The sequence below is a fragment of the Macaca fascicularis genome, chromosome 4 (assembly GCF_037993035.2).
Source record: "Macaca fascicularis isolate 582-1 chromosome 4, T2T-MFA8v1.1".
Taxonomy (NCBI): Eukaryota; Metazoa; Chordata; class Mammalia; order Primates; family Cercopithecidae; genus Macaca; species Macaca fascicularis.
The window spans coordinates 9,134,943-9,156,968 of record NC_088378.1 but is presented as its reverse complement, the minus strand read 5'-3'; the positions used below and the strand labels follow the sequence as shown (position 1 = coordinate 9,156,968).

At 42.6% G+C, this 22,026-nt stretch overlaps 1 protein-coding gene across 8 annotated transcripts in view; it reads right to left on the bottom strand.

Moving 5' to 3' along the window:
- PRKN (parkin RBR E3 ubiquitin protein ligase) overlaps positions 1-22,026 on the bottom strand; it is a 1,364,839-nt gene that overhangs the window by 612,391 nt on the left and 730,422 nt on the right. For all 8 annotated transcript variants that reach the window (XM_065543170.2, XM_045390376.3, XM_045390380.3 and 5 more), the window contains one exon: positions 6,055-6,170. In XM_065543170.2, coding sequence (XP_065399242.1) covers positions 6,055-6,170 — 116 coding nt within the window. The remainder of the gene's footprint in view (positions 1-6,054; positions 6,171-22,026) is intronic.

The following is a 22,026-nucleotide window of genomic DNA, read 5'->3' as shown; positions in this document are numbered from 1 at the left end:
GTCAACAGACAGGACTAAATGCAAGTAGTTTTGCAACTGTCTCAATCAATTCATAAGCTATGAAGAAATCTTATTCCTCCCTTTTGCAGTCCTTAGAACCAGTCAGAGCCTCGTAGATGACCTACTTAAAATCCTGGATTTTGCACAGAAACCGAAGGCCAAAGAAATTGTGCTATTCTCTTAAGGTCAAAAAGTTAGCTTTTTGGCATTAGAGCATTTGAATTATTATTAAAAAGGTAAATGAAAGAGTGATGGGTCTCTTATTGTATAGTGATGGGTCTCTTATTACTTTATATTTGTAAAGCACAAAAACAAAATTCTTACTTTCATTAGTATTGACAACCGCAATGAGTGACTGAGGCAGAAGGCTCAGTCATCAAGGTCTGTTATTCCAGCTTGAGAGCAGGCCTGGGAAAAATGCAAGTCACAGATACATCTGTGGCTGTTTTTTCCCTAAGAGGTTCTCAGGAGATTTAGCGTTTATGCATTGTCCTTAAAAGGAGGAGGCAGTGAGACACACTTGTGATGATTATATACTTGTGAGCTTTTAGTTAGTGCCCAGTAAACCTACATTTTACATAAGATAAGGTGAACATTTAAAGAAAATCGGAATAGAGGAAACAGCTGTCTCAGGGAGGGTGAAGGACTGATTTATCTCATCTTGCCTTTGTTCTGTACCTGGGAAGATATAAGCCAGTGATCGACATTATCAGTGTGGAGTCTTTTTTTTCTTTTGAGACACAGTTTCACTCTGTCACCCAGGCTGGAGTACAGTGGTATGATCGCGCCTCAATGCAACTTCCACCTCCCAGGTTCAAGTGATTCTCCTGCCTCACCCTCCTGAGTGCTGGGATTATAGGCGCGTGCCACCAAGCCTGTGAATTTTTTTTTTTTTTGTATTAGTAGTAGGGATGGGATTTCCCCATGTTGGCCATGGCTAGTCTCAAACTCCTGGCCTCAAGTGATCTGCGACCTCAGCCTCCCAAAGTGCTGGGATTACAGGTGTAAGTCACCACGCCTGGCCTCAGTGTGGAGTCCTTTCAAAGGCCTGGTTTCTGTTTAGCCCTTAGGGAAGGAAGCCTAGAGGTGGTTAGTGAGGGCAGGTGCATAACAGGCCTGTCTGACCTCCCACCCCATCATGGCTTGAACTGAGCTTCCAAGGTTTCTCCACGGCCCCCTTGACCAGGAGAGATTCTGTTTAGTCAGTTGGAGGCTAACAATTTTATTTTTATTTCCCAGTAATAAGGAGTACACAGAAACTATATTTACAGATAAATTAATACTATCCTCTGATTTTCATTTATTATGTGGTTAATTATGTCTAATTTGATTAATGACGTATAATTAATACACATATATATACATAAGTAAAACAATTATAAAATAAAAATAGATTTAAAACACTCTTTTATTTTTAAGTCTGTAATTAGGAATTTGATTTATCTCCAGGAAAATATAATATTTTTAAAGACCAAAGCAATATATTTAAACATAAATTCAAAAGACAGTAAACTGTCTGTTTATAAAGGACACCGTGATATTATGAATAGTGAAAGAGAAAGCAATTGCTGAAACCAGATCTGTTTTGTAGACTTTCTGTACAGCTTTCGTACAGAGAAAGTTTGGCATTGTTCTCTCACAATAAAAAATGCAAATAAGCGAGTGAGAAATTCTTGAATTCATAAATAACAAAACAATAATAATAAAAAATCTCCTTTATCACATAGGCAAAGACAAAAATTATGAGCATATGCAATGCTGAAAGAGAGGCAGGAGGGAGCCCTCTCAAACCTGGGAAGCCAGATCAGAACTGGAGCAGTGTTTCTGGAAAGGAAGGTGACGATACGGATCAACAACCTAACAAATGTCCATTACCGTGGACCTACAACCACTGTTATGACTGTGCTCTTAGCGCCGACGCATGCAGTCAACGATATCTGTAAAATAATACGGTTTTCAGTCTTATTTTTTTTTTTTTTAAAACTGTAAGTAAATGCTCAAGTGGGGAAATGGTTAAATAGAACTGAGACAGCCAAGCTACCCAAGGGGGTACCCAGAGAAACTGACCAGCCTGCGCACTGGGAGAAAGGGTGGAGCCTTGGGAAGTTCACCCTGTTGGCGGGCGGGGAGGAGCCTGGTGTCTCCTGAACGGCGTAGTACCTGGGATTTCAGTTGGTGATGTGGGAAAACCTGTCTGGTTTCTGTTTAGCCCCTAGGAAAGGAAGCCTAGAGGTGGTTAGTGAGGGCGGGGGCATAACAGGCCGGTCTGACCTCCCACCCCATCGTGGCTGGAACTCAGCTTCCAAGGTGTCTCCACGGTCCCCTTGACCAGGGGGGAGTCTGTTCAATCAGTTGGAGGCTTAATATTTTATTTCCCAGTATGATAAGGAGTACACAGAAACTATATTTACAGATAAATTAATACTATCCTCTGATTTTCATCTATTATTTTCATCTGTATTCATCTTGCTTTATAGATTTTCATCTATATTCATCTTGCTTTGCTGAGAGTCCCTGTTACCCTTTTTGTTTTCCTTTTTGCCCAACAAATTTCATTTTTCTCACCCTTCAAAGAGTCTGCGGGCCTAATTTTTCATGGTTGTGTGACAAGGACCCCATTTTTAGCTGAACTAAGGACAAAGTCCTACAACAGCATACACCCACATAACAGAATTTTAGGTACCTATTTTTTCAAAACTGTGTTCATGGCAGAGAAAATTTATTATTATTTTCATTTTTTATTTTTTTGAGACAGGGTCTCACTTTGTCACCCAGGCTGGAGTGCAGTGGCACAAACAGCTCAATGCAGTCTTGACCTCCCAGGCTCAAGCCATTTTCCTGCCTCAGCCTCCCATGTAGCTGGGCCTACAGGTGCATGCCATCACACGTGGCTAATTTTTATATTTTTTGTAGAGACAGGGTCTTGCCATGTTGCCCAGGCTGGTCTTGAACTCCTGAGCTCAAGCAATCTGCCTACCCGGACTCCCAAAATGCTGGGATTACAGGCATGAGCCACCACATACATGCCGGGTACAGAGAAAATTTATCGTAATGTCATGCTAAAAGGAAAAAGTACGATACAAAACTATATACAACATAATTATACAGCACACACACACTGCAAATATTTAGGCATAATCAAGAGATAGGAACAAATTAAACAGAAATTTTACTAAGCATTAGGGTAAAAATAACTTCTAACACTTTTTTTTTGTTGTTGTTGTTTGAGATGGAGTTTTGCTGCTGTCACCTAAGCTTGAGTGCAGTGGCGCAATCTTGGCTCACTGCAACCTCCACCTCCCGTATTCAAGCGATTCTCTTGCCTCAGCCTCCCGAGTAGCTGGGACTATAGGCATGCACCACTACGCTGGCTAATTTCTGTATTTTTAGTAGAGACGAGGTTTCACCATGCTGGCCAGGCTGGTCTCAAACTTCTGACCTCAGGTGATCCACCCGCCTCGGCCTCACAAAGTGTGGGGATTACAGGCGTGAGCCACCGCATCTGGTCACTTATAACATTTTTTAGAGTTTATTGTGAATGATTTCTAAATGTAAAAAGAAAGCATGATCAGGAAAAACCCCACAATGGTCACCAAACGGCATGGAGTGTCTGTGCAGGTGCTCATAATGTCCTTACACATGGAGCCCTCGAAGTCAGAAGAAAGAGTTCTTCTCTCTTTCCTACATATGGGGCATTTGGCTCCCTTACACGAGAAGGGGCCTTATTCAATCAAGTGGTTGGTTATATACACACACCCTTAAGATGCAACTGGATATATGTATCTTATGTATATATGTATATGCATATATGTATATATGTGTATATACATATATATGTGTATATATGTGTATATACGTGTATGTATGTATATGTGTATATATATGAATACATATAAGCGTATGTATTCACACATACTCTTCTATGTATGAATTCTCCCAAAAGTTATCCTACGAAAAAAATTAATGTGACAATATTATTTTTCCAGCCATTATCATCCTGTGTATCTGGGAGGTGGCTCATTGTCTTTCAAAGATATTACCAGTTATTAATACGAAAGTGACAGTGTAACAGCAGGAAACGGGGAGGGCAACGCTCTTTGTAAGATAATACCATCATCACCACATATTTTAATGTCATCGTTACCAACCGTAATGGAAAGTTTAAAACACTGGCTGATGAGCTGCTTTCTAACTTACAGAAGAGTATTTTGAATTTTTCCTTTGAAAAACTGAAAAGTGACTTTAATTACCTACTGCTATCAGAGCAGTCAAGCCCTCACTTTTAGCACTTTCCAATTCCTTTCCTGAAACACCAGAATCCCCATCTTAGCTGTTCTTCTTGCATGTTGAAAGCGTTAGCCGCACGCAATCATTCACCTTGCCAAGAGAGGCTGAAGCGCTGCATTTTAAAGGCAATATTGTGGTGCTTCCTGCCACAGCAGTGACTAAACATGCAGCAAAGGGAAAATCATGTCTCATTTTTATTCCTTCTTGGAAACACGTTTGTTCAACAGATGTCGTTAAGGTTTTTGGGCTTCTATTAATCAACATTTTAATTTTAATTTATTAGAGTATAGAAATAGCCTGATAGGAGTGTGAATATTTGCTTATCAGGAAATCACAGAGTTTAAAGCAACTTTAAAAGACCATCTAATACAGTTCCAAAAGCCAAAGAAAGACAACACTTAAAACGATTGGGGTATAAGACTATTTTTGCTTAAAAGTCTGAAACAATAGATTCTTTTACTTTATTCATTTTGGCATTTCATTAAAAAGTTCTTCCTGGGCCAGGCACAGCGGCTCACGCCTATAATCTCAGCACTTGGCGGGACTGAGGCGGTCAGATCACTTGAGGTCGGGAGTTCGAGATCAGTCTGACCAACATGGAGAAACCGTCTCTACTAAAAATACAAAATTAGCCTGGCGTGGTGGTGCATGCCGGTAATCCCAGCTACTTGGGAGGCTGAGACAGGAGAATCACTTGAACCCGGGAGGTGGAGGTTGCAGTGAGCCAAGATCGCGCCATTGCACTCCAGTTTGGGCAACAACAGGGAAACTCCTTCCCCCCCCAAAAAAAAAAAAAAAAAAAATTCATCCTGATATCAGGGCTAAGTTCTCACTATTCCAATTTGAGCTTCATAGTCAACCTCAACGAACATGTAATGAAGCTAATTTGTTTTCTCTGTCCATTCGAAAAGTGTAGAGTAAGGAATTCTACTCTGAACTGCCTACTCTGCAGAGCAAACAGACTCAGTTTCTTCCACTTTGTCCTTGGCTCCTACACCGCAATTCACATTGAGTCATTTTCCCTTTTTTCACTAACAGGGCCATCTCCACATTTGCTTGCTTTTCTTGTGATCACTGGGATTAGAAATAACAAGGTCCCAAACTAGCTACATGCTTTCATTTTGAGTGTATGAATGTGTGCGAAGCCTCAGCATAAATATAGGCAAATATGGAGAACTGAAATGTATGGAAAAGACATTTTAAAAATAAAATGTATGGGCTATATGTTATGGTGTTCATAAATTGTTTTTCCATTCCTGGCCGGGCGCAGTGGCTCACGCCTGTAATCCCAGCACTTTGGGAGGCTGAGGTGGGCAGATCACCTGAGGTCAGGAGTTTGAGACGAGCCTGGCCAACATGGGGAAACCTTGTCTCTACTAAAAACACAAAAAATTAGCTGGGCATGGTGGCACATGCCTAATGTTAACATTCCTAATGTTAGCACCATATTTTCATTTTGTTTTTGAACTTAATGGATGAGTTTACATTTTATACTCAAATATGTGAGCTTATACTTTAATATCAACTAAGATTATATACACTATTTTAGATATGCCATCTCCCATCTTAGGACCCTATTTACCTACTTAAACAAAGTCACTGGCATTTTAAATAGTTTCATCACATTAAAACATACCCAAATTGGACAGAAGCATCAAAATAAAGCAGATACTCCCCAGGGAAGAGAGTTCACTGAGGAAGGCTCGTGTGGCAGAACAGCATTGGGAAAGTAAGGAGCGGGGAGTGACACTATTTTTAGATCCTTACCTGACGTCGGTGCACGTAATGCAAGTGATGTTCCGACTATTTGTTGCGATCAGGTGCAAAGCTACTGATGTTTCCTTGTCAGAGGTGGGGTGTGCTCCACATTTAAAGAAAAATTCCTGAAAGAAAGTTAAATATAATCACACACATGAATCCCGGCTGCTCGTTTTTCCTCTAAACATTTCGACAGTAAACAATCTCTTTGGGCAAGAGAAGACATCTGTGATGAGGTGTGAGATGGAGATAAATCAGCAGCAAACCTTTCCCAGGAAAGGATGACCTTGTGCCAAAGTGGTCAACATTTCCCTTTCAGAAGGGCCCTGAGTCTCTGCTATTCTTTTGCTCTTTAAGCGAGGGAGCTGGAGAAGTACGCTGTGGCCTTCATTTAGCCATGCCCTTCAATGATAATAAGTGAGTCTAGAAGAATCACACGGCGTGGAGGTGGGAGGAAGCCTCTCACTAATGAGGAAAGGGAGGCGCGAAGCCATGAAATGAGGTGCCCGCGGTCAAACAGTTAAGAGGTGAAGCCGAGAAGTAACTCAAGCTCCCCGCAGGGAAATCCAGTGCTTTTTCTCCAGTATCACTACATGGTTAGTCATTTAGCAGAGTCAGGAATTGAGAGAGCCCTACTGTAAATAGCCACATAAGTACACATGGACTCCTGGTAGACACAGAAGTGCAGCAGAGGCTGGGTGCGTTGGCTCACGCCTGTAATCCCAGCACTTTGAGAGGCTGAGGCGGGCGGATCATGAAGTCAGGAGTTCGAGACCAGCCTGGCCAACATGGCGAAACGCCATCTCTACTAAAAATACAAACATTAGCCGGGCGTGGCGGCACATGACCGTAATCCTAGCTACTCGGGAGGCTGAGGCAGGAAAACCGCTGGAGCCCGGCTGAGGCGGGAGAATCACTTGAGGTTTCAGTGAGATGAGATCAGCCCACTACATCCCAGCCAAGAGTGCAGCAGAGCATGGCTCTCCCAGCCCCATCTGGAATGTGCCCCTTTTCTGCCTGGCATCAACACTTCAGCATTCCCGCAAAGACTCTGCCGCCCACCCTCTGTGCCAGGCAACGGGAATGTTCCAATCCAGTATCTTGCTGCTGCTTAGTTCCTTTCCCCAGCCAGGTCCTGCCACATACTCCCTCATTTTAGCTTTTCACATAGGTCACGTTCTTTTGATTGATAATATTCTCCCTTCTCAGCCACATTTTTTCTTCACTTGTTCCTTTTCTAACTTCTATATTTGTTCTCACTCTCCTTCTGTTCACTCATACACCAAGCCAGCAATTGCTCTGCTTCTTGTCCCACAGTCTGTATGCCTTCCATGATACTAACGTCTGTGAAGCTAAATTTTCTGCTACTGAAAAAATAATACATATATATTACTGGATGACAGACTAACCCCTGCGTACCATACTTACTCCTAACTCCACTAGTGTTTAACTACCTGAAATGTGGAAAGGATTTTCCCTTAAAACCCTTGACCTGGTATTGGCAAACTTTGCTGTAAAGTGCCAGATATTAAATATTAAGTGTTTTTGGTTTTGTGGGTTATATGGCCTTTGTCACACTTCTCAACTTGGCCTTGTAGCTAAAAATAGCCATAAGCAGTATGCAAATGAATGGGTGTCGCTGTGTCCTAATAAAACCTTTTATACAAAATATGTGGCAAGTTGGATTTTTCCCTGCAGGCCACAGTTGTCCACGATGAGACATTTGTAGAATGCTTTATTTATATTTGTATTCTTAACAGTGACTGACATAGGATAGGCATGACTTCTCTTTTTTTTTTTTTTTGAGATGGAGTGTCTGTCGCCCAGGCTTGAGTGCAGTGGCGCAATCTCGGCTCACAGCAAACTCTGCCTCCCGGGTTCACGCCATTCTCCTGCATGAGCCTCCCGAGTAGCTAGGACTACAGGTGCCTGCCACCACACCCGGCTAATTTTTTGTATTAGTAGAGACAGGGTTTCACCGTTTTAGCCAGGATGGCCTCGATCTCCTGACCTTGTGATCCACCCGCCTTGGCCTCCCAAAGTGCTGGGATTACAGGTGTGAGCCACCGTGCCTGGCCTGACATATACTTCTTAAATGAAAAACAATAGATTAATCAACACTATTGAATCAATGCTATTTATCATTTATTTAATGAATGCTATATGTTATCCCCTTATATGTTTGACTGCAACATTTATTTTCTTCTTTTCCTATTTATAATTTACTAACCTCATTCTCCTCTGACATGTGACACCCTGAGCAACACCCCTTGGTCTGAAGCTGTTGTGTGCCTCAGAATTACTTGGGTGGGAGAGGGCACGGGTTTGTTAAACCAGAGATCGCTGAACCCACCCTGGGATTTTGTAAATTCTGGGATGGCATCAAGATTCGCATTTCTAACAACTTGCCAGGTGATGTTGTTCCTGCCACTCAGGGCAATACACCGTGAGAAACCTTGAGCTCCACCAACATCAGAGGCAAAGTGAGTCAACTCTAGTTACTCTCTTGTAAGTCCGCTGCTGCAGCCGGTCGCTTACCATGTCTGAAAATAATGCTACATCTTACGTAAAATATGTGACTCTCAAAAATCTGGAGTGTGCCATTTTACTTTTTTTTGAGACACACTCTCACTCTGTTGCCTAGGCTGGAATGCATTAGCGCAATCTTGGCTCACTGCAACCTCCGTCTTCCAGGTTCAAGTGATTCTCCCTCCTTGGCTTCCCAAGAAGCTGTGATTACAGGCAACCGTCATCATGCCAGGCTAATTTTTGCATTTTTGTAGAGACAGGGTTTCACCATGTTGGCCAGGCTGGTCTCGAACTCCAGTGATCCACCTGCCTCAGCTTCACAAAGTGCTGGGATTACAGGTGTGGGCCACTGCGCCCGGCTGAGTGTGCCATTTTAAAAAGAAGTATCCCAAAGTCAGGGATTTGGAACCCAGGCTGTTCTTCACTACAAGGCTCACCAATCCCAGGTGGTATAATTTAGTTAACTAAACCTATCCTATCTGGGGCAGTGGAATATCAACCGGCCCTCACACTTACAGTCCTCAGCCCATGGAGGCGTGTGTGTGGAGTCTTGCTGGAGTGGAAGGGATGTCCAGTGTGTGTGATGGGTCCAGGCTCAGGCATGCCTGTGGAGTCCTGCCCATGAGTCCAGGACCTTCCCCCACAGCAGCATGGAAATCATGCTGGCTGATTTTTTTGTTTGGTTATGTTGTTTTCCTGAACATAGCATCCCATTATTTTTACTTAATCTTTTGAAATGTGACAAATCCTTCAATGGCCAGCTCAAGGGTATTGAGAAAGAGATTTAAAACAATGTCTGAACACCACAACGAAAAGTCTGAAGGACATGACTGACCCTTATGAAATACACTGAGCTAGCTATGACTGTTTTTTGCAGACATGAAGGAAATCCTCATTCAAAACATAAAGTAATTCCTCCAAAATAGCTGAGTTGGCAGGACTATTGAGAAAGTGTTTCATATACAGATAAATAGATATAAAGCATTTATGTTTTTTCTTACCTTCAGAAAGCTGCAGTAGACATTCAGCTAACAAATCACAAATTGTTCTAACACCAGATAAAATTCAGCCAGATAAAAGTCTTTTTATTGGGGGGTAGGTGTTCATAGATAATGGTATAAGAAGTTACAGATAGTTGAAAAATTCTAGTAATTCATACAGTGTGATAAAACTAAAACACACATTGCCAACCCTATATTAAATATGTATGCCTCATCAGTAAATTTCAGTGCTTTCTCCCACAATTTTTATGAAAGAATGTTTTTGTGTAGTACTAGAATAACTGGCAAGAACTGTGAAGAATGTGAGATTTTACCCAGCTTGCAAGTAAAATCTTGGAAGTAACAAATTAGTTTGCCGCAGTATCATAAAAGCTGACAGAAGACAAGAGACTCCTGGATCAGAGACAAAGGACTGCAGAACTCAGAGCACAGGGAGAAAGAAGCATGAGCATCATATTATACCAGTTCCCCTCCACATGTCTCTCTCAGGGTTGAAGCAGATGGGCTAAGTCAGATTCTACAGGTACAGGGGTTTTGCATCGCAGCTGAGGACCTTGAGCTTAGGGAACTCAAATCTTCTATAAGTAGTTCTAAGCAAGCCATCCTTTCATCCTGAAGGGAGACATTGTCTTTATTATACTGCACAATAAGCATCTTTGCCTTCTGATCTGGAGAGAAACATTATCTTCTCTACTTTCAAGGTCATTTGCTCTAAAACTTCCTTGAAAAGGTGGGTCAGAACAAGGTAGTGCCTCCCTCAGAGATGAGCAGACACATCAGAGGCTCATGGAGAATTCAACAACACCTTTTCTTACAGGCTAATTAGCAGAGTGGTTTTTTGTTGTTGTTGTTGTTTTAGATGGAGCTTTGCCTAAGCTGGAGTGCAATGGTGCGATCTTGGCTCACTGCAGCCTCCGACTCCCGGGTTCAATTGATTCTCCTGCCTCAGCCTCCTGACTAGCTGGGATTATAGGCATGTGCCACCATGCCCAACTAATTTTTTGTATTTTTAGTAGAGATGGGGTTTCACCATGTTAGTCAGCTGGTCTCGAACTCCAGACCTCAGGTGATCCACCCGCCTCGGCCTCCCAAAGTGCTGGGATTACAGGTGTGAGCCACTGTGCCCGGCCGATCTGGTCATTTCTGCTCCTATACAATCCGTGGGCTGGATTGTTGAAGTCTTTTCTGTCATTTCCGTTTTCAAAACCAGCGGCCAATAAGGGAACACACAACAGAAGTTGGAAGGGCCTTTTTCGAAAATTCCACCTTGGGTGTCTGGGACGGCTTTGCTCACACACGGGTGTCATCTCACAGACAGTGGCATGATTCTTTGGGATTAACTGTCTCTGAATCCTGTTTTGTTTCTCTTGATTACTCAGTTTAAAAAATTTAAAAAGTCAAAGACAGGAAAGCTTTCTCGCTGGAGTCCAAGACGGCTGGTCAGAAGGCTGGCACTGCTGCACCACTGTGAGGTCACTGGGGCATGGCAGGGCCCAAGCCAAGTGGCCCAAGAAACGTTTCCAGCAGTACTGAGCAATAGTAGTTATGCCTGAGGCAAGGCTGCTCAAGGTGGCATTGTTGGATTTCCAGCGTGTGCAGGGTTTGGCCATGGAAATTGCTTCTCGGTCACTAGGGAAGCAGAGTCCTCTGGAGGAGCAGCCGGGAGTGTCCTCTTCATCAGGAAGTCCGGCTGGAACTCAGAGCAGCCCACCCCACCTCTTGCAAATGCTAGTTCACAGATAAATCAGGGACAAAAAGATTCCCCCACCTAACCAGGAGCTGTAATTCCCGAGGGCTTACTCATTTCATTTGTATATGAATAGTCACTTCTGGGAAACCTTAATCAGCTAGGGAGCTAAAATCTATAACAGCAATTGGCCAGTTTTGTTTTGTTTTCACATGATAGCCTAAATGATTTCTTTTGCTACTTGAAAAAAAATAAGGCCTTAGAAAATGTGCTTGGCTTTATATTGTGACACTGCTAAATGCCATAAGCGTTTTCATCTTTATTTGTTTTATTTTTTTGAGACACGGTCTCGCCCTGTAACCCAGGCTGGAATGCAGTGGCGTGATCTTGGTTTACTGCAACCTATGCCTCCCAGGTTCAAGCAAATCTCATGTCTCAGCCTCCTGAACAGCTGCGATCATAGGTTTGTGCCACCACGCCTGGCTAATTTTTTGTATTTTTAGTAGAGATGGGGTTTTACTATGTTGGCCAGGCTGGTCTCGAATTCCTGACCTCAAGTGATCCACCCACCTCAGCCTTTCAAAGTGCTAGGAATACAGGCAAGAGCCACCGTGCCCAGCCCGTTTTCCACTTTATTAGTATTAAATGGAAAACCCAACAAAGTTGTATTCCTCAAGTTCTTAGAAAGGCTACTTACATTTTTACCATTTCTCTGGACAAGGCTGTGATCCTTTCCTTCCATTCTTCTCTTTCATCATAACTCACTTGCCCTCTCCTCCCCGTTGTTGAGGCCTGACCCTCCAAATCACACCAGACCGATACAAATCAAAGGGGGACCCGGGGAGAAGAGCACGAAGATGTCAACCGGACTGTGGCACTTCTGGAAGCCACTCCTGCTCACTTGAGTATGTCCCTTCACCCATGACTCATAAACAGTGCCCCACACAAAGAGGAAAACTAGAGCAACAAGAATGGAATAAATAACCCAGCAGAATCTGAAAATTAGATTAACACCAAGAATCCAACTGTATAAACACGTTCAAGGTCAGAAGCTAATTAGTCAACCCAAAATACAATTGGATAGATTTCAAATTACTGTAAAAATAGATGACAACTGGCTTGACAGCCCTGCTTATCACAGTCATAATACCGTCAAATCTGAAAAAATTATTAGCAGTAAGACCTGACTTATTTACCCATGATCCTTCTGATAGCTTTTATTGAACATCCTAAATTTTATGTTTATAGATATCGTTTAACAATTATGTTTTCCACATGAAATATTGCATCTATTTTCACAAAGAGTTAAATTCCATTCTAGTCTCCAAATCCTTCTTAGTTAATATTACCAAAAAGAAAAAAAGAAAAAAAAAAACTATCCTCTTGATAAAGTAACAGGGACACACACTTTTCACTAACAAGGTTGCAATGGGTATAGGGTTTGTACTTGACACGTAACTGCATAGCTATTTGCATGGCTCTGGGTATAGTTAGGAAAACAGGGCCCACACCAGGTAGTTCAACTGATGGAATTGAATGAGCTTAGTTATAGAGGCATGGAAACACAGAAGAACTAAACAGGGAAAGGAAGCCACTCGAGATTCGAGTCATTATTGCACAGCTGCCATCTGGGGCTGGGGACTGGGGACAATGGGATAAGCTGTTGGAGTCACCACAGCTCTGCAGCTGGGCTGTCTGGCTGGCAGTGTGACAATGAATGGGATGAAGCCACTGCCAGAGACGTCCCCTGGAGAGAGAGGAAGAAACGCCCCCGGGTTCTGCCTTCTCTTGGCCCTCCCATCGCCAGAAACAGCCCCAACTTACAGGGCAGAGAGGGGAAAAGGTGGCATGGGTCTGAAAGCCACCAGCTGATGACTGCTGCACCGCCACGAGGCGGACCCTGCATGAGATCAAAATTCTCCAAGTGTCACCCTTTGTTAGTGGTGACACAGTCTAATCAGCCTCCACAAAAACAAAAACATACATTCAGATATTGCTGTGAAATATGTATTGAAGATACAGAAATGCTCACACAAATATACATTGTGTATTGAGATTAAACTCAACTATACCTGTCAAAAGACTATCCATCCAAATTTTCCAATGATATTAACAGGATACAGGGCAGTGGTTACTGCTTATGAGATAAACTCGTAATAAGCATCTTACATCTATATCAGAAAGGTTCTCACAGTTATCAAGTTAAGACAGACAGCCTGTCACTTCAAATCAATCTAAATGCCTCTCACAAACCTAAAATCCTGTTTGTAGCTAACAGCAGCAACAGATATTCTCTAGTTACTCTCTCCTCAGAAACTGTCCAGGCTAGAATAGTTCCTCGTTAGTGAGATACAGAGTCTTTTCTAAGACACAACTATTAGTTTTAAGTCTTCCTATCCGTGCACAGGTTTCATTGTTAATCTTGCTAATAAAGTTTCAATTTTCTCTAAGTTAAAACATGCCAGTTGGGTAGGGTGGAACATACCCATAGTCCCAGCTTTTTGGGAGGCTGAGGCAGGAGAATCTCTTGAGCCCAGGAATTTGAGACCAGCAGGGGCAACAGAGCAAGACCCTGTCTTTAAAAACAAACATAAACTCCGCAAAAACAAACCAAAAAATGCCAGATAAAGCATAACCACAACATTCTCTACCTAGTACATAAATAAAGCCTTAAAATAGTGACGCCAAAGCCTGTTTAGCTTGTGACTTCTTTATTGTGTCTTAGCCTTCATAATGAGGTGTTCGACTTACTGGGTATTACATAAACCCAGTAACTCATTTGATCAGTTCTGATACAAACTAACTATGCAAGTTGTAGGACTGTATAATAAATGCACACTTTGTTAAATCAACAGTGCCAGTTTTACAATTAAGTTACACCTAGTCAAACAAATCAGACCTAACAAGTTATTGAGTCTATCATCATGTTCAATTACAAGTTTGTTTTCTCTCAAGATGTTAATAAAGCCTCTAGATGATGTGCAAAGTTTATCGGGGAAAGAACATCAATATACTCCCACACAAAGCAAAACCATGTCAAAACATTGCCGGGAAGAAGCCTGTCAGTTTATGGTACATGTTTTCAAGGAGTCTAACTTAAAACCAAAGTTGACTAATATAACAACACACATCCTCCCCTTCTCTGCCTGACTGTAAGTTCTTCAATGTGCCTTGAAGTTTATTCCAGGTGTAATGCCACTCAGCCATAATCTGATGTTTATAACTTTAAGAGTAAAAGGGAGATTGTTAAAGAAGATGTTAAAAGTGATTCCTGAAACGTAAAATAAAAGGTTTGCGGTCATTACTGACCCTTATAAAATGAGTTAAAAATAGGAAAACTAATATTCTCTTTCCTAGCTCAAGGTACTTGCTCCAACAAGCTCAGATGGCTATACCTCCTTTTCCCCTCCCTAGCCCAGGGGTGAGCAGGCAGCTCTGGCCTCATCAGTCAGAATAAAACCGCCTCATACATGTGACCACAATGAGATACCTGTCTGAGAACCAAGCCGCTGCTCAGAAGGAAAAAGTGATGAGAGAGAGACAGTCTCTAAGAGAGAGAACATTTGTACCCTGGATCCAGCTATGCCTGATGTTTCCCCAGTTACTTATTAATTTTTATTTATTGAATTATTTCGAGATGGAGTCTCATTCTGTCGCCCAGGCTGGAGTGCAGAGGCGCGACCTTGGCTCACTGCAACCTCCGCCCCCTGGGTTCAAGCAATTCTCCTGCCTCAACCTCCCAAGTAGCTGGGATTACAGGCATACGCTACCACGCTGGGTTAATTTTTGTATTTTTAGTAGAGATGGGGTTTTGCCATGTTGGCCAGGATGGTCTCGAACTCCTGTTCTCAGGTGATCCACCTGCCTTGGCCTCTCAAAGTGCTGGGACTACAGGTGTGAGCCACCGTAATCCCTGGCCAATTTTTTTCATTCTTTAACTTAGCAGTGCCGATAGGCACTTCCAAGACTGATTTCTATATTATCTTTCAGACTGCAAAACAAGGATTTTCCTTTATTATCTTTATTATCTTGGAGACAGCTTTGACCTTAGGCATTGTCCCCTAGATAATCTATCACTGGGGGATTTTTTAGAGCAAATGCTCCCACTATGTTTGTTGATATTTCTTTACTTGTGCATAATTATCCTGCTGTTAGCATTCATGTAGGGTCCCTGACTCCAAATGTTCTAGAAGTAAGGGACAGTTGTTGAAGTTGCAATTACTGCACGCTGCACAGGCTCCCTGAGGGTGAGCGGGAGGACCCTGCTGGCCAGACGAGGCAGCCCTCCCTGATCTCTGACTCATTCCTGGGCCATTCCAGGGAAATCTGGATCAGGATTACACACAACACAGCAGCCATTTTTTTTTTTCTTTCCTTAGGTTTGATGTTCAGTGGACTAGTGGCTCTGGTGTGGTACTAGCTTCCCGTGCATTTCTCTCCCAATTCCAACAATGGTTTGGAGATTGTAACTTCTGTCTCACCTCAACATAATAGCAGTTACTTATGCGATGTCATCTGCTCAGTTTATAAATCGAGCATATCTCTTTCCTTTCAATGTTGTAGCCTAGCCAGACAATAAAAGATCACATTTATTATTCTAGCTATTCTTTCTCTCCTTTAGAAGCTAAAGGTTTCACATGCTCTCATAATATGTCAGCTTCAAGAACATAATGGCACCCAAAACATTTGCTAGTTGCATGTTTAGGCCAAGCTTTCCACCTTTTGCGCTCAGATAAATAAAATAAGATGTTAAAATATCTTGTTGTTAACATGGAGTATTTCCTTTTATAATCTCCCACTATTGATTGTTCGATTCCATGATTTGACCTCCAGGAGAGGACATATAAATAAACATGTGTCAGCTGGTAATTATTTACAAGAAACTGAAGAGACAGGTCATGATTTTGAAAATTTATTATGACTCACCACCCCTAGATGAGTTACTGCATTCCTAGCAGCATTATTTTAACATTTATTTCTAAATGAGAAAAACGCTTATTCTAATCAACAATGGCAAATAATGTAGAAGAGCTATGTAATCATTTCATTGTCCAGGTTAATTATCTTCCAGACCAAGCACACTGGCCCAGTAAGGCCTTATAGACTTTCTAACCTCCTTGCCTCACTGCCTCTCCACCTGCCCACCTCTCCCTTGGCCTGCCATGGAGACCCTTTAAGGAGGGCCTGGATTTCCCCCCTTCAGTTTGGCCCCTTGCTTGTGGTTTGACCTCAGCAGGATCCGTCTTCTTCCTCTGCTTTGTCCACTCGTTTTGCCTTTCAAACCCCTAGGTGTCTTTCAGGCCTCAGCGTATCTATCCTCAACCCTGGAGGCCTTCCTTGATCCTGTCCCTGTTTGAGCTAGTCCTCAATTATGCCCGGTGCCTAAGCTCTCCATAAGATACATCCGCCAGTGTGCCATGTCAGTTTACCATTGCATGGCAACATCCAGGATTTACCACCCCTTTCCGTGGCAATGACCCAATGACCCAGAAGTTACTACTCTTTTCCTAGAAATTTCTGCATAAACTGCCCCTTAATCTGCATGTAATTAAAAGTAGGTATAAATATGACTGCAGAACTGCCCTGAGCTGCTACTCTCTGCCTATGGGGTAGCCCTGCTCTGCAGAAGCAGTCACAGAGCTGTAACACCACTGGAGCTATAACATTGCTGCTTCAATAAAGGGGTTTTCTTCTATGGCCAGCTTGTTCTTGAATTCTTTCCCGGGTGAAGCTAAAAACCCGCTTGAGCTTAGCCCCATTTAGGTCTTGCCTCCCCAACATCAGTATTCTTGGGAATTAAGTAATTCACTTTGTTCTCTCCCTGCTCTTTGGTTAGTCTGTAGTGTCCTCCTTTTTTTTTTTTAAGACTGTGATATTCCACCTTTTGAGTTAAAATTGGGACAACTGAAAGAGGGGGAAGAGCTGGAGTGGGGTGAGGGCTCGACAGCTGGAGGTATAGTTCGCTTAGTTTTTGTACTGGAAGGGTTCGTCACTGATTTCATTGAGAAGTCAGGTGTGGTGAGAGCTTCTGTCATCTACACATTCCTCTTAACATTTACTGCTGTTGTTGTTGATTCCATTGTGCTGTTCATTTCTGGACCAAGTGAGGGAAGAACAGCCAGAGCCTGAGAAATGCAGCCACAGCAACTGCACAGTGTCCAGTCTGGGCAGGGAAAGTGCAAGAGAAACATACCTTTTGATAGCAATAATTCACAACATGATAATATAACTGGTTTGTTGGCTATGAGCAAAAAGAAATATTGAGCAATAAAAAAACAGCCTAGCTTTAAAACATTTTAAATGACTTTAGACTTGGCATCTAAACTTTTTTTGCTCAAAAGTCCTTGTTTCTTTAGCAAGTAGAATTTAAAGCTTCTTTTTATTCGTGTCTTCTTTATTGCAGGCAGCTCAAGCCATCATAAACATTCCACTCAAGACAAACTGGGCAAAGGCAACTGCTTAATACAATTTAATAGCTTCTCACATTCTATATATTTACTTTATTTCCTCATTAGGAAAAGAAGAAAATAAAATGTAATTTGTAAATTTACCTATAAACCATATACTGGAAAACTAAGATGAATAAAACTGGAAAATAAATGTTACACTGAGTTTTTTTTTTTTTTTAACATGCCCGTGTAAGTGATAACAAATGGAAGAATTAAAAACTCAACCAGCCATCCTACTTATGCAAAATATATATCGATGTGTGTAGGCATGTGTGCTTTATATATACAATCATCCCTCAGTATCCAGGAGGGATTGGTTCCAGAACCTGCCCCCCACCCCGATATCAAAATCTACAGATGCTCACGTTCCTGATATAAAATGGTGTAGTATTTGCTTATAAGCTATGCACATCCTCCTGTATCTGTCTTCTTCCGCTGCTTTGTCCACTCGTTTTGCCTTTCAAACCCCTAGGTGTCTTTCAGGCCTCAGCGTATCTATCTTCAACCCTGGAGGCCTTCCTTGATCCTGTCCCTGTTTTAGCTAGTCCTCAATTATGTCTGGTGCCTAAGCTCTCCATAAGATACATTCACCAGTGTGCCATGTCAGTTTACCATTGCCATGGCAACATCCAGAAATTACCACTTTAAATCATCTCCAGATCATGTAGAATATCTAATACAATGTAAATGCCAAGTATATAGCTGTTACACTGCATTACTTTGAAAATTTATATTATTTTTTATTGTGTTCATTTTTGTTTTCATTTTTGAATATTTTCAATTGATGATTGAATCCAAAAATGTGGAAGCTGTGGATATCGAGGGCTGATGTTATATAGATTGACTGAAAAATTTCAGAGTCCAATTAATACAGCATCTAAAATAAGTTAAATAACAGAGGGAAACATCAAACCTTTTGTGTCATAAGGACACTATTAAAGTTATTTATTTGTTCATCTCTCCTCTGTGTTTTGAGAAATGCATGCTGTGTCGGAGAGACGAAGATGGAGGATGGCAAATAGTGCCGCATTGTCCCATTGCTAAGAGGCATGTAAAAACAAAGAAACACATCCCACAAGGCAAGATGAGGAACTGTTAGAGGGAACAATGCCCCTTCTTAGCCAGACTTGCCATTATAGAACAATTCTCAAGAGATGGTATCTATGGGCATAATTTGTGTGTGAGGGAAAAAGATTCCTGTACAGCTCATGCCACTGCCAGGAAAGAAAAGCCAGTGGCCCCTGCCTTCTATCATTGTTGGGGAAGAGTCAGTTCTTCCAATGGGGAAAAAAAAAAAAAATTTAATCTAAAGAAAATTCTTCAGGGCCAGGTGTGGTGGCTTATGCCAGCACTTTGGGAGGCTGAGGTAGGTGGATCACCTGAGGTCAGAAGTTCAAGACCAGCCTGGCCAAGATGGAGAAAACCTGTCACTACTAAAAATACAAAAAATTAGCCGGGTATAGTAGGGTGCGCATGTAATCACAGCTACTTGGGAGGCTGAGGCCGGAGAATTGCTTGAGCCCAGGAGGAGGGGGTTGCAGTGAGGTGAGATCGAGCACTGCACTCCAGCCTGAGTGACAGAGCGAGACTCTGTCTCCAAAAAAGAAAAAAAAGAAAGAAAAGAAAAATTTTCAGGAAACATAACTAGGACACAATAAAGTGTTTCAATCAGGTTTAAACACACTTGGAGAATATAAGAATTTTAAAATTTAATTAAAAGCTAAACAAGAAGAACAACAGAGAAAACCTACTAATAAACTGGAAATCATGAACGAAAGCTCAGAGCCATGGACATGACAGTGAGGACATCAATATATAAATCATAAACACAGAGAGGCAAAACCAAAAAAAAAAAATTGCAGAAAAGATCTCTGGGGGTTAAAGCTACCCAATGGATAATAGCAGCACTAGTGAGCATTTTCATTGCCTGCCTGATTATTATAACATGTTTGGTAAGTTACTTAATCAAATTTATGGTAGCTATCTTCATCATGTTTAATTTAGCTGATTTTTAAAAAATATTTACAACGAGCTTTATTCCAGATAGCTTCTAAGTTTGATCAAGTGATTTGGATTCACTATTGATATAATCACATATGTCTCTTTTAAGCTTTAGATAGCATGAATTAAATTGATGGATATGTGAAGATTATGATATCCTGACACTTTGAAATAAACATTTACTCCTTCCCTACTTTCACAGTGGCTGGAACTAATTCTCTCTCTCTCTCTCTCTCTCTATATATATATATGCATATGTATGTATCTCAAACATGGAAAATATAGGTGGTAATTCATATAAACTTGCAATGAGTGTGGTGGGCAGCATTAAAAAAAATTTTTTTTAGACAGAATTTTCACTCTTGTTGCCCAGGCTTGAGTGCAGTGGCACGATCTCGGCTCACTGCAACCTCTTCCTTCCAGGTTCAAGTGATTCTCCTGTCTCAGCTTCCTGAGCAGCTGGGATTACAGGCGTAAGCCACCATGTCCAGCTAATTTTTATATCTTTAGTAGAGACAGGGTTTCACCATGTTGGTCAGGCTGGTCTTGAACTCCTGATCTCAGGTGATCCACCTGCCTCGGCCTCCCAAAGTGCTGGGATTACAGGCGTGAGCCACTGAGCCCGGCTGGTGGGCAGCATTTCTTTAGAAAGATATAAACTAAGTCTTTGTCTATATAAAGGACAATGTTCTGTGTTTCAAACATTTCAGCAATGAAAAATGACAAAAATGTTTACAGAATACATGGTACATAAAGGAATGTACTATTTTCTATGTATATAGATATTTTCTACATAGTACATAGAAAATATCTTGAGAGGGCTCCTGCATCTCAATGCTGATGGATCCAACCAAGCAGCCAGGTCTCCATCTCTTGTGCCCATACTGTATCATATGCAGTACAACACACTGAGGAGGCCACTGCCGGGATAAAGGGAACAGAAACATCGCTCCACAGAGCCTGAGAATTACCTGCCTGGGGCCATTGCCACTAACAGCAACTCTGTTTCCTGCAGCAGCAAAGCCACCACAAGTGAACCACATCTTCAGGAGACCTGGGAACTGGCCCACCTGGGTGCTGCCCTGGCCTTGAGTACAGGGGTCTCCCTTCTTACTGCTGTAACCAATGTCACCACCCAAGCATACCATCCAGGGCCTGGGGATCAAACAGCCTTACCTGCCACAGCTGGTGCCTATGCACGTCAGGGGGCCTGAGGACAGGTCTGCCTTCCTGCTGCTGTTCCCACCAGTGCATGCATGTACATTTATCTGGGAGCCTGGGGATCAACCTACCATACCTGTTGCCACTGGCAACTGTGTATCATTGCAGGGCCTGTCAACAGGCTTGCCCTGTCCATGATGCCTGTGCATACCATCTGGGGCTTGAGGATAGGTCAATTATGCCCCCCACCACCTCTGCTGGCACCCAAGCATGCTATATGGGGACCAGGGGACCAATGTGTCCCAGCCGCTACAGCCTGCACCCACATACAGTATTGGGGAACTGAGGACAGGCCTGTTAGTGATGCTACCACTGACAGTGCCTGCATGCTTCATCTGGAGACCTGGGGATTGATCTGTCCCACATACTGCTGTGAATGGCTATGAGCACCTTCCAGGGCCCGGAGGGTGGGCCTGCTCAGCCTGCCGGTGCCCACATACTTTGTCTGTGGGACTGGGGAATGACCCTCCCTGTCTGGTACCACCACAGCTCACACACAACTCCCAGAGGACTGAGGATGGGCCCACTCAGCCTGCTGCCATCACCACTGCTAGCCATCTGCCCATATGCATCACCTGGAGGCCTGAGCGCTGGCTTGCTCACCCTGCCACCACCACCACTGATGCCTGCATATGCTGACTAGGAACCAGAGATTTGGCTTGCCACTACTATTGCCATGAATGATGCTACACACCACCCAGGAGTCCGAGGACCAGCCTGCCCTCCCAGCCCACTGCCACTACTGCCGGCACACAAGCAGGCTGTTTGGAGGCACAAGGTTTGGCATACCCAACCCACTGGCGCCACCGCTGTGCCTGACGACCAGCCCACTTGGTATCCCTGTCCCCAGAAAAGCTTCACTGCAACCTCTACTAACAAGCACTACATGAGCCACTGAAGAGACCACAGACACAACTGATGCTGATTACAGCTGAAGAAATCATTCAGACATTGAACCACTGGGCCCAACTAGAATCAAAGCCAAAGTGACCTACACAAGCAACATTACAAATACATCTACAGAAAAAAGTAGTCTTTTCCTAAAAAAGCCAATCCATAAAATTGGAAGAAGCAACTGCTACACCAGAGGCAC